This window comes from Oryx dammah, unplaced genomic scaffold (genome assembly GCF_014754425.2).
Source record: "Oryx dammah isolate SB20612 unplaced genomic scaffold, SCBI_Odam_1.1 HiC_scaffold_15, whole genome shotgun sequence".
In the NCBI taxonomy this organism is placed as follows: domain Eukaryota; kingdom Metazoa; phylum Chordata; class Mammalia; order Artiodactyla; family Bovidae; genus Oryx; species Oryx dammah.
This window is the reverse complement of record NW_024070199.1, coordinates 43,779,854-43,792,281: the sequence shown is the minus strand read 5'-3', so window position 1 is coordinate 43,792,281 and position 12,428 is coordinate 43,779,854. Positions and strand designations below refer to the sequence as shown.

The window sequence follows — 12,428 nt, the reverse complement described above, 5'->3', positions numbered from 1 at the left end:
ACACAGCACACCAGGCCTCCCTGTCCATCACCAACTCCCGGAGTTCACTCAAACTCATGTCCATCGAGTTGGTGATGCCATCCAGCCATCTCATCCTCTGTCATCCCCTTCTCCTCCTGCCCCCAATCCCTCCCAGCATCAGGGTCTTTTCCAATGAGTCAACTCTTCGCATGAGGTGGTCAAAGTATTGGAGTTTCAGCTTCACCATCAGTCCTTCCAATGAACACCCAGGACTGATCTCCTTTAGGATGGACTGGTTGGACCTCCTTGCAGTCCAAGGGACTCTCAAGAGTCTTCTTCAACACCACAGTTAAAAAGCATCAGTTCTCCGGCGCTCAGCTTTCTTCACAGTCCAACTCTCACATCCATACATGACTACTGGAAAAACCATAGCCTTGACTAGTCGGACCTTTGTTGGCAAAGTAATATCTCTGCTTTTCAATATGCTATCTAGGTTGGTCATAACTTTTCTTCCAAGGAGTAAGTGTCTTTTAATTTCACGGCTGCAATCACCATCTGCAGTGGTTTTGGAGCCCCCAAAATAAAGTCTGCCACTGTTTCCACTGTTTCCCCTTCTATTTCTCCTGAAGTGACGGGACCAGATGCCATGATCTTAGTTTTCTGAATGTTGAGCTTTAAGCCAACTTTTTCACGCTCCACTTTCACTTTCATCAGGAGGCTTTTTAGTTCCTCTTTACTTTCTGCCATAAGGGTGGTATCCTCTGCATATCTGAGGTTATTGATATTTCTCCTGGCAATCTTGATTCCAGCTTGTGTTTCTTCCAGTCCAGCATTTCCCATGATGTACTCTGCATATAAGTTAACTAAGCAGGGTGACAATATACAGCCTTGACGGACTCCTTTTCCTATTTGGAACCAGTCTGTTGTTCCATGTCCAGCTCTAACTGTTGCTTCCTGACCTGCATATAGGTTTCTCAAGAGGCAGGTCAGGTGGTCTGGTATTTCCATCTCTTTCAGAATTTTCCACAGTTGATTGTGATCCACACAGTCAAAGGATTTGGCATAGTCAATAAAGCAGAAATAGATGTTTTTCTGGAACTCTCTTGCTTTTTTGATGATCCAGCGGACATTGGCAATTTGATCTCTGGTTCCTCTGCCTTTTCTAAAACCAGCTTGAACATCAAGAAGTTCACGGTTCACCTACTGCTGAAGCCTAGCTTGGAGAATTTTGAGCATTACTTTACTCGCGTGTGAGATGAGTGCAATTGTGTGGTAGTTTGAGCATTCTTTGGCATTGCTTTTCTTTGGGATTATCAATAACCCACCCAAAAATGTAGTAGGAAATAAACAGCAATAAAAATCAGAAAGCATTTAGGAAATAACACAGCCCAGAGCTTTTTGGAGAAAAAAAATTTTAAGAGCATAAAAGAAAATACAAATAACTGAAATGGCATACCTTGTTAATGACTAGAACAGTTTAACATTTAAAGCTGTGATTTCTTCTGAAATTAATCTAAAAATTAAGTGAAATCCCAGTGATAATTTGGAGGATATTTATAGAAGATTTTTGTAATACTTTTGTAGAAGAATAAAATTTTGTGAAAAGCTAGATCAAATTTGAAAAAGCTGACCAAAGCAGGGGACTTTCCCTGCCATACTAAACCGCAGGGCAAACCATAGTAATAAAAAGCACATGGTACTGGCTGAGAATTAGTCAAGTGAACCAAAGGAACTAAAATCAGACCTTAAAATAGATATATATGTTAGCAACAGCATACTTGATGTCTGATGAAAACGGCACCTTTCAGAAGGAGAAAGAACTGATGGTTTCGGTAGATAGTGCTGAGGAAACAAACTCACTCTACACTGAAATAAATCTGGATGTCTTCTTGTTCTACCCCGTGCAAAGGTAGAAACTATAGGGTTAAGGATCTCAGGAATTGCTTTAATCCTTAACACTGATCAGGTATTGACACGTGCCAGACACTGTGTTATGCTGCTGCTTGTGTACTAATTTAATCTTAAATTAATGTCCTTAGAAGGAAACACACTGTTATTAGCCCCATCTGACAAAGGAGGAAACTGAGGCACAGAGAGGTCATGTAACTTGCCCAAAGCAAGGTCATGACCAGGGTACAGTGGGTCATGTAAGATCGAATCCCATTTTTATTCAAAAGTTTGAAAAAAAAATTTTTTTTTGATATTTTGTTCATCGTTCACAAATTTTGATATTTTTACCTCCAATTTTATTTTTTAAAAAAATAGTGCATTAAGGACTTCCCTCATGGTCCAGTGGTGAAGAATCTGCCTTGCAATGCAGGGGACAGGTTTGATCCCTGGTCAGGGAGCTAAGGTCCTATATGCAGTTAAACCTGAGCTTCACAACTACTTGGCCCTGGATCTCTGGAGCCCACACACAGTGAAAAGATTCCACATCCCACAGGGAAGACCCTGTACGCACAACTGAGACATGACACAGTTGAACAAACAAATATTTAAAAATAATGTATTAAAATATTGTTGATCTTGCTTACTGAGTTTTTTGGTGTCACCCAAGATGAGTGCCTCACTCCCCTCCACCTAGTCCTGGCCCTCCAAGATCCCAGAGCTAGTGCAGAGAAGGCTGGAATTCCAGTGCGACAAACCTGATGGGTTTGACTATACAAAAATGAGGATGGTTCTTTAAGGGCAACTTAGACAAAGTAAGGAGACAAAGACAAACAGGAAAGAGATATATGCAACAAAAACCAGCAAGGGATTAATAATTAGATATGTACGGACATGCAACGCAGCAGGAAAAAGGCTTGAAACACAACAGGAAAAAATGGATGAAGGGTAGGAAGAGACAATTCGCAGAAGAGGAACCACCATGAACTGACATGTGCCCAAAGAGCTGTTCAATTCTCCTGTTGTCAGAGACACCAGATGAAAAAGAAACCCAACTTTAGACCCAAAAGAAAAGTCAGCCATGGGACTTTCCTAGCGGTCCAGTGGTTAAGAATCCATGCTTCCATTGCAGGGGGCCTGGTCAGGGTACAAAGATCCCACGTGCCTCTGGGTGCAGCTCCCTCAGAAAATCTAACTTAATCGGCCATTACAAAGTTGGAATACTGAGGGCCTAGAGAAAACTGGAACCTGTATGGTGGGAGTGCAAATTTGTGCAGCTGCTCAAGAGCCCATCCGTGATACTTTGTGAAGTCAGTGGCGCAGGTACCCTATGGCCTGGGAGTTCTATTTCAAGAGGGGTTTTTCCACTCTTCGTAAGGGGACATTGTGAAGATGTTCCCAACAGCGACTTATGTGATGGGGCTTTGAGGCCAAGCTATGCGTATATCATTGAGAGCTGTGGTGGATAATAAAAGTGCTGGATGCTCAAGACGGTATGCTGAATGCAGTTAGTAGAAGCAAAAATGAGGTGAAGGTGGAAAACGTTAGTGCTGAGTATAAAAACGTAAACAACAGAATGAGTATTATACACGATACTATGTAAATTGCAAACACACCCGTGTACGAGCCAATGCCACGTGGAGTAGAGGCCCAGGCAGGATTCAAAGCAGCGGACTGAGCACACTGATGTGGGGGTCCCACGGAAGGCAGGAGGAAAAACAAGAGCAAAGGAAGGAAAATAACTCAAGATGAGTTCAATACTCCGTAACGCAAGACGGGCCTTGTTCATAGTGATGGTATGTCACAAACCGTGCAGGATTGACTCAGCTCTGTACACGGAGTCACAGGATGAACGAGGGTGGGTGGATGGAGGAGCATGAGCCCCCCTAGCCTGCATTCAAATCCCACTCCTACTACTCACAAGCATGTGGGAACTGGGGGTGAAGCACTCGTTCATGTTGTCCACAAATATTTATTGAGGATCTATTTAGTGCCAAACACTGTTCTGGGCACAGTGGACACAGTGTTGAATAAGACAGTGTAAAACAACTTAATTTCAGGTAAGTGCTGTGTGATATGAAACTGACTTTAGATTGCATAGTCGGCCACGGCTTCTCTGAGAGGCGACATTAGAGCAGAGACACACATGATGAAAAAAATCCCCCCACCCCCACCCCGGTGAAAGAGCAAGGTTAAATGCTTTCCTGGCATAGAAAAAAGCGCGTGCAAAGGCCCTGAGGTGGAAGGAGCTTGGCCTGTGTGGCTGAATGAGGAGAAAGAGGGGCAGAGGGGAAGTTGATGAGATTGGGAGAGAGAGGCAGCAACCGTTCAGAGCTCTGTGTGGGCTTTAGTCAAGAGTTCAGGTATTATTCTAATCACAATGGAAAACCAAGGGATGGTTTTATGCAGAGGAACGACTTGACAGCATATTTAAAAAACAAAAAAGTTTTATTGAAGACTAACACAGAAAAGGACCAGATATATTTTAAAAGACCACTTTGCCTGCTGCGTGGAAGCCAGTGCAAGCCGCATAAGCTCTCTTTTCCCACATTTGCACCTAGACAGCATATTAAAAAGCAGAGAGATTACTTTGCCAACAAAAGTCCATCTAGTCAAAGCTATGGTTTTTCCTGTAGTCATGTATGGATGTGAGAGTTGGACTATAAAGCAAGCTGAGTGCTGAAGAATTGATGCTTTTGAACTGTGGTGCTGGAGAAGACTCTTGAGAGAGTCCCTTGGACTGCAAGGAGGTCCAACCAGTCCATCCTAAAGGAAATCAGCCCTGAATATTCATTGGAAGGACTGATGCTGAAGTTGAAACTCCAATACTCTAGCCACCTGATGCGAAGAACTGACTCATTTGAAAAGACCCTGATGCTGGGAGAGATTGACGGCAGGAGGAGAAGGGGACGACAGAGGATGAAATGGTTGGATGGCATCAGTGACACGATGGACATGAGTTTTAGTAAGATCCGGGAGTTGGTGATGGACAGGGAGGCCTGGCCTGCTGCAGTCCATGGGGTCACAAAGAGCCGGACACGACTGAGCGACTGGACAGAACTGAACTGCACGGTGGTGACAATCCCTCTCCCGAGCAAGGCCGTGGTGAGTAAGGGTGGGAAAACAGTCCTCAGGAGTCTCCTCGGCACTCAAGGAGAGGGCTGGGATGCAGACAGCTCTATCTCGGGCCTGGAAGGCTGGCGCGTGGCAGCCCCTCCAAGACCCTTGTATACACCCAGGGATTGCCTCCGAGAGTGGTGTTTGGGGCGGCCGCTAGGCGGCCCGGCGAGCCCAGCTCGTTCCGGACGAGAGAGGGCCCAGTCCATCGGTCTGCTCGGCGCTCGGTAGCTCTGGCCTGCTGAAGGCGGGCGGGGGCGGGGCCGTTATGTGTGGGCGGGGCTTCGGCCAAGGCCCCGGACCGTCGAGCAACCTAGACGACGGCACGGGGGCGGGGCCTGCGCGCGGGGGCGGGGCCTGCGGGCGCAGAAGGCGACTGCGCAGCGCGCCTGAGCGGGCCGGGGCCATGAGTGCCTCCCGGCCCCAGTTCAGCATCGATGACGCCTTCGAGCTGTCCCTGGAGGACGCGGGCCCTGGGCTCGAGCCCAGCGGGGTCGCCCGCTTCGGGCCGCTGCACTTCGAGCGCCGGGCCCGGTTCGAGGTGGCCGACGAGGACAAGCAGTCCCGGCTGCGCTACCAGGTGAATCGCCCGGCCCACCTCACCCAGCCCTCGCCTGAGTCTGGGCGGACCCCAGGCCGGACCCCGGAGAACCCCAACTCGAGAATCTGCCTAGAGGCCTCGGCCGGAGCGGGAGACCGTCCCCGGGAGGTGGCCACTGGTCCAAATTCCTGCCCAGACCCTCTCCGCTCTGATTTCAGCCCCCAGCCACTATTGGAGAGCCCACACCTAGGAGCTCGCCCCTACCCCAGCTGGAGACCCCAACCTTGAGTCCCCATTCATCCTGGCTACTGACCCTCCCTCTCCTTACCCCACAGGGATGGGGAACTCTTCTGTACTTGAACCAAACTTTGTCCATACTCAGAAGCAGCCCCGAGAGCCCCAAGCCAGATAATCCAACGGGAACTAGCACCCCCTTTTCTGTTCTGGAAGTCCCCACCCCATCCTTTCCTCCAGAGCTGAAGGCCTTGACTCACATGATGAGTGAGTCCTTGCCCGTGCCATGGCTCCCACTAAACTGGAAATCCCCCTTTTTCCAGAGGACCTCCACCATCTCTAGACTCCTTATCTTGGGAACCTGAACAAGATTCCTGTTCCCCAAACCTAGAAAGGATTGGCCTGCCCTTCCCTGGCCTCCCAAATCCAGGGCCTCCATACTGGGCTCCTGAAATACCATCCTGACACCTCCACCCTGACTCCCAAAGCTTGGGAGATCTCCTGGCCCCTGCTGGCTCCTCCCTGCCAAGGCCCCCAGCACATACTCCTACCTGGGTTTCAGTTTCTGTGAATCACCAAACCCGTTCGGCAGGGAGGAGGGAGCAGCTGTCAAGCGGCCAGGCAAACAGCTATGTGGGCTCCCTTTCTTCCTCTCCACCAGAGGGGAGTGAGGAAGGGCCTGAGCCCAGTAACCCCTCTGAGCCCTGTGTTCTGGAATAGAATCTGGAGAACGATGAGGATGGAGCCCAGGCCTCTCCGGAGCCAGATGGGGGAGTCAGCACCAGGTCAGGGCCAGGTGGGGACCCACCCCATACTCCTAGCCCCATGCTTCTGGCTCCTGTCCCCAGGCCCTGCTCAGTTGTGCACCTCACCTCGCTCAGCTCTCTCATGTCCTGTCCTAAAGAGACCCCTGTGTGGGGTCCCTGTCCTGCACCCTACCCTAGTGCCAACCTTGCCCGCCCACCTCACCAGGCTCTTTATCCTGCAGAAACCCCCGGCCTGGGCTGCCCCTGTCTTCTCACAGGTGACTTGTCCTGCAGAAACCCCCCGCCCTTGAATTCCTCTTCACCCCGGTGCTCTCTCAGGGTCCCTTCTCCTGGAGGAACACCCGGCCCCAGTCTCCACACCATCCCCCACAACGTCGTCATGATTCCTGTCCCAAAGGGTCCCTTTCCTCACCTCCCCTGTCCCCTCACTGGGCCCACTCGTCCTGTAGGGATTCTGGCCGAACATCCATCCGCAGCTCCCAGTGGTCCTTTAGCAGCATCAGCAGCAGCACTCAGCGCTCCTACAATGCGTGCTGCAGGTGAGACTCTGCCCTGATCCCACCACCAGTGGCCCCTGACCCCACACAGGCAGCCCCGGCTACTCCCCCTCGGTCCTCCGGGCGGGGGAGGGTACCCACCGGAGGAGGTGGGCCTCCTGTCACCGTGTCCACACTCTTCCTGCTCTGCTGCCATCCAGCTGGACTCAGCACCCTTTGATCCAGAAGAACCACCGGGTAGTGCTGGCCTCCTTCCTGCTTCTCCTGCTGGGGCTGGGTGAGTGCCCTGCCTACCCCCATCAGGGCTCCACCCTCCTTTTGCTCAGGTTCTGCACCCCTTGTGAACCACCCAGCACCCTAAGGAGGCAGCTGGCTGGCATGACCCCACCCCCATTTTACAGATGAGGAAGCTGAGGCCTTTGGAGGGGCAGGTGCAGCCTCCTGGTCACACAGCCAAGAAATCACACATAGTTGAAAATGGAACCTGGTTCCATGCTCCAAACTTTTCCTTTTTTTTTTTTTTTCAGTCTGTTTAATCCATTAGGGAAGAGAAAGTAACAGCTACTATTTATTCTGTGTCTACTTTGAACCAGGTGCAGGGGAGGCTTCCTTACCGAGGTCCCACAGCAAGTGAGAGGTAGGGCCACGGCTCAGAACCTAAATGTAGGGGCAGGTGAGCAAGGATACGCCTGTCCCAGTGGCCAGGACTGCGGAGTACCCTGCCAGCCCGATCCACAGGGTACCTGTCAGTTCCCTTCCTCTGGAGTCTGAGAGCTGACAAGGGCCGCTCCCTTGCACCCATTACTCAGATGGGTAAACTGAGGCTCAGAGCAGGGAGAAACCAGAGCCAGATGTTTTGACTCCTTTTCTCCTCATGCTGTGGGGCTGAGCAATCATGGTCCCCCTGAAAGAATCTAGGGTTGGGATCAAGAGGAGCCCATAACGTGGGCCCAACTGGCAGCTGCTCTTCGTCCTCCAGGAAGGTCAGAGCCCCCTAGCAGGAAAGCTGGGCAGCATCCTTGTTTCAGCTCGGGGTGAGTGTGCAGGGGAGGGAGCTGCCACCTTCCCAATACTTGCAAGTCACACTGGCTACCTGCCTTACCTCATTTTATCCTCATCACCCAACAGGGCAAACATTATTACTATCCCAGTTCAAAAATAAGGACACAGGTGAAAGGTCACAGCTGGGGGGTAGATGAGCTGGGATTTAAACCCACATCAGTGACATTGCCAGGCCTGTGGGCCGCCAGAACCCATAAATTAGAAAGAGGAATTAGAAAAAGATGCCTCTTCTGAGTGGGCAGAGCCCACAGCCATGAGCCAGGACACCGAGAGTGAGTTTCAGCTGCATCTCGTCCTTTTTGAGGTGTTCTGTGCAGGACACAAACCACACAGCAGTCCATGGTGGTCCTTCAAGCCTCTGCTGTACCCCCCCCCCATTTTCAGGGCTGCAGAGCCCAGCTCCCCATCTCCGTGCCTATCCCATCCTATAACTGGGGACCCCGGACTCTCTCAGCATCTGAAAAATTGATCCAGCCGTGATCTCAGCTTCCCTAGTGCCCGCTGTCATTAACCAAAGTCCACATCCCTCTCCAGGGCCTACAGGCCCTGCCAAACTCCTGAAACCTGGACCCTGCCTCTCCAGTCTCCCCAAAAGCTGGAAGTTCCTACAAAGTTCCTCCAGACTCTGGGCCTTTACCAGGCTGTTCCCCCATCTGGAACATTGCTCTCCCTTTCTGCGTATGGGATGCCCAGAACAAAGCCTCTGAAGTCAGATTACCTCCACCTTCCCAATACAGCCAGGGACAAGTTACTCCGCCCCCACCCCAAACTCTGTGCCTCAGTTTCCTCTTCTTCACAATGGGGATGATAATACCTATCTCATTCAATCAAGGTGACAAATAAGGCACTGCATGTAACACCCTTAGCCCAGTGCCTGGTAGCACCAGGTAAAGATGACTAAATGGTGACTGCTACTGCTACCCCTGCTCAGCTTGGATGCCACTGCCTCCAAGGAGCCCTCTCTGATTCCCCAGGCTCCTGAGCTGCCTGATCACAGGGGTTGTAGCTTGGAGGTTCTTGTTGGTTGCTCCACTCTGGAAGGGCCTGGAGGCAGAGACCTCATCTGCCGTTCCCGGTGGGATTCCCAGTATCAGGCACGGCACTCACGAGTTAAATTCCATAAGTGTTTGCTGACTGACTAAAGGAGCCACACCAAGGAGCAGACAAAAATGTCCTTTCACGGACATTTCCCAGGGCCTGCCAGGTGTCCTGCCCTGAAAACACAGCTTGGTGAGCTTCCCCTGGAGGTTCTCTACCCAGGGGGCCTTCAGCTTAGGTGGGAGACACCATTCCTCAGACCTAAGCCTTGTGGGAGATTGCGGGTGGAGGTCCCCACCCTGCCACCAGCTTCTGCCTCCTGTGGCGCCTGCCCTCACCTTCACGCCTCCATTTGTGTGCAGTGCTGATCCTGACCGGCGTGGGACTGGAGGTGGCCCCCTCGCCAGGTGAGCGGCCCCTCCGACCCCTGCAGGCAGCGCTGACTCCCCACTTGGGCCCAGGGGTCCTTGCCAAGCCCTTCCACTTCCTCCAGCGGTCAGCACCCTCCCAGCAGGAAACGGCCCCTGTGACCACGGAGAGGGAGACTCGCCCAAGCACTGAGCCAGCCCGGGAGCCTCCCTGCCCTGACCCGACCCCTCCTCCCCTCCCGCAGGTGTCTCCAGCGCCATCTTCTTCGTGCCGGGCTTCCTGTTGCTGGTCCCAGGAGGTGCGAGTGGGCGGTGGGCAAGGGAGGGATATGGGCGGGGCGGGGCCCGGGGCAGGCTGTGGACAGGCCGGGCAGTGGGCGGGGCCCGCCACTGACAGGCCCCGCCTTGCAGTCTACCACGTGATCTTCATCTACTGCGCCGTCAAGGGTCACCGGGGCTTCCAGTTCTTCTACCTGCCCTACTTCGAGAAGTGAGCAACCGGCGGTAGACGGCGGCATCCGGCGGTAGACAGCGGCATCCGGCGGCAGCGCCGAGAGGCCCCAGTGTGGGCGGCGGCCTCGCACCCCTAGAGGGGCACTCCCGGGGTCTGCGCCCGGCTTCGGTTCCTTCATCTCAAGGGAAAAGCCCCGTCGGGACCCTCAAGCCCGCTAGTCCTCTCGGGAGTTTGCTCAGGAAGTTCAGGGCATGTGGGTCTCTGGCCACTACCTGAGCCTGGGAAAGTCGCCCTTTCCCTCTCTGTGCCTTAACTTATTCTCGGGCCCTGGGGTTGCTGGGTTGGTGATATTTTGTGCTAATAAAGGCGGTGCTTAATTTCAGCCCACAGTTGGCTTTTTACTTGCCACCGGCCCACCGGGCTGGCCGCAGCCTCCTCCCAGAAAGGCCAAGAGAAGGACTGACCATGGGGTTGAAGGGCTCTGGGCCTCTTCCTCCCTATGGTACACATACAGCCCTGACGCTCCAAGACTTGCCCAAGGTCACACAGCTCATTAGCAGCAGAGCTGGACCTGAGCTCTTATGCCCCGCAAGCCTGGTGAAGGCTCTCCCCGCCCTTAGCTGAGTTGGTCCTGCTGGGTCTCCACTCAAAGAGGCAGCACTGGTGCCTTCCCCCATCCCCCCCCCACCCCCCACCCCCCCGGCCCTGGCCACGGGCAATCTGGTGACGCAGGCCTGGGGCCTGGAGGCTGGTATCCTGGTTCCAGCCTGGCTCTGGGGCCCTGGGCTGCCACAGCCAGCTCCGAATGTGGGCCACCAAGAGGCAGCCACCCAGACTCCTCCACCCACTGCCCTACTTCCCAGGCCCAGGGGTTGGGAAAAGCAGGGGCAAAGGACATAGGAAGCAGGGCCCGTATGACAGACAGCCTCAGTGATCAAAGACTTAGAATCACAGAACATTGGAAACAGACCACAGGGGAATTCTGGGAGGACCAAGCATCTCCTTATCTCAATAACCAGGAAACAATCTGAGCACCCTGGAATCTGAGATCATAATAGCTGCCATTTATCAGACTCTTAGAAGGCACCAGGTTGTGTGCTAAGCACTTAACACAGGTTATTTCTGGTCATCCTCCAAGAAAACCGAGGCCCAGAGAGACTGGGTCAGCCAAGGGCAGAGTTAGGAACATAACCCAGGGCTTCTGTGACTTGAGCAGGAGGGGTGTCAGCAAGCCGGTGTGGTCCCCAGCTAACCAAGTGGCTGAATGCGTGTGGGCCGAGTGGACCCTGTTCATATTATGTGTTCACAGTCTTCCACCCCCAGTAAAACATGAGTGCCACTAAGATGGTATTTGGTCTGATGTGGCCTCTACTGTGTCTGCAGCAGCAAGGACAGTACCTTTAGATTTCTGTGATTTTGTTGAATGAACACCAAGGCCCCTGCTCTCACACCTGATCTGGCCAACCCAGACTTCCCACTCTCAGCCACCAATCAAGGCACTTTGAGGGGCACCAGTGAGATGCAGGAATTCCTAAATGAGTGATTCTCAAGTTAGCTGGAGGAAAAGGACCAGTTTTCATTTCTAATGTATTGTGGACCAATGCTTTAGTAAGATAAAAGCCCACAGTTTGTATTAGCAGGCTAATCAGAGAATTACATTTCAATAGATACAATCAGAACAAACATGGGAAAAAAAAAAGTTATAAAAACCATTCATTGAAAGGGGCAAATGAGCAATTAACGTAGAGTTGTTGCCATGCTCATCATTTTTTGTCACTTCACAGTCTTAAGTGATTCTGTTAGAAGTTTTTCTCTAACCAGAAGTGGTGATTCTCCATAAGACTACCTCAGAGATTTCCCTGCTGGTCCACTGGTTAAGAAGGCACCTAATGCAAGAGATGCGGATTTGATCAGGGAACTAAGACCCCACATGCTGCGGGGCAACTACGCTGGTGCGCCACAACCAGACAGAAGGCCATGCCATGTAGGAAAGAGCCACTGTGCTGGCACAGCCAAAAATAAATTTTTTTAAAAAAGACTATTTCGGGGATCTGCAAGCTATACCTCACAGGCCCGATATAGCCCCCAACTAAGAATGGTTTTCACATTTTTGTAATGGCTGGGAAAAAAGCCAAAGGATAATAAGCTTTTGTGACACAAAAAAGTTTATGAAATTCAAATTTTGGTGTCAGTAAGTTGCATTCAATTAATTATTATTTGTCAAATTCCCTACACAGCCATACTTGTATATTGACTTTGGCTGCTCAGCCATACAAACTACTATAAAGAGCAACAGAAATATGGTCCACAAAGCCTAAACTCTACTATCTGGCCCTTCACGGAAAAAGGATGCCAACCCTTGGTTCATATGAACGTGTCGACAGAACACCGAATCGCAAGGTTTAAAGTTTTAATGTGACCAATGTGCTTGATCTTTGCTAGTTAGTTTATGTAATCCAAGTTGGACTGACAGCAAGACCATCCTCAGGAAATAATGAATCT

At 51.6% G+C, this 12,428-nt stretch overlaps 1 protein-coding gene across 6 annotated transcripts; it reads left to right on the top strand.

Moving 5' to 3' along the window:
- Nucleotides 1-5,311: 5,311 nt before the first annotated feature.
- TMEM134 (transmembrane protein 134) lies at nt 5,312-10,308 on the top strand. Of its 6 annotated transcripts, XM_040256452.1 has the most exons (7): nt 5,312-5,545; nt 6,461-6,525; nt 6,957-7,046; nt 7,205-7,281; nt 9,467-9,511; nt 9,718-9,771; nt 9,884-10,308. In XM_040256452.1, the coding sequence occupies exons 1-7, from the start codon at nt 5,372-5,374 to the stop codon at nt 9,964-9,966; spliced, it is 588 nt and encodes a 195-aa protein (XP_040112386.1). In that variant the 5' UTR covers nt 5,312-5,371; the 3' UTR covers nt 9,967-10,308. The 6 variants fall into 6 exon arrangements, with proteins under 6 accessions (XP_040112386.1, XP_040112387.1, XP_040112384.1 ...); XM_040256453.1 differs by lacking the exon at nt 7,205-7,281; XM_040256450.1 differs by having other exon boundaries at nt 9,467-9,771.
- The last annotated feature ends 2,120 nt before the right edge of the window (nt 10,309-12,428 follow it).

Coding starts and splice junctions, on each gene's coding strand:
- TMEM134 (XM_040256450.1), top strand. CDS start 5,372: ATGAGTGCCTCCCGGCCCCAGTTCAGCATCGATGACGCCTTCGAGCTG. Junction 7,047..7,204: donor TCCTACAATGCGTGCTGCAG/GTGAGACTCTGC, acceptor GCTGCCATCCAG/CTGGACTCAGCACCCTTTGA. Junction 7,282..9,466: donor GCTTCTCCTGCTGGGGCTGG/GTGAGTGCCCTG, acceptor ATTTGTGTGCAG/TGCTGATCCTGACCGGCGTG.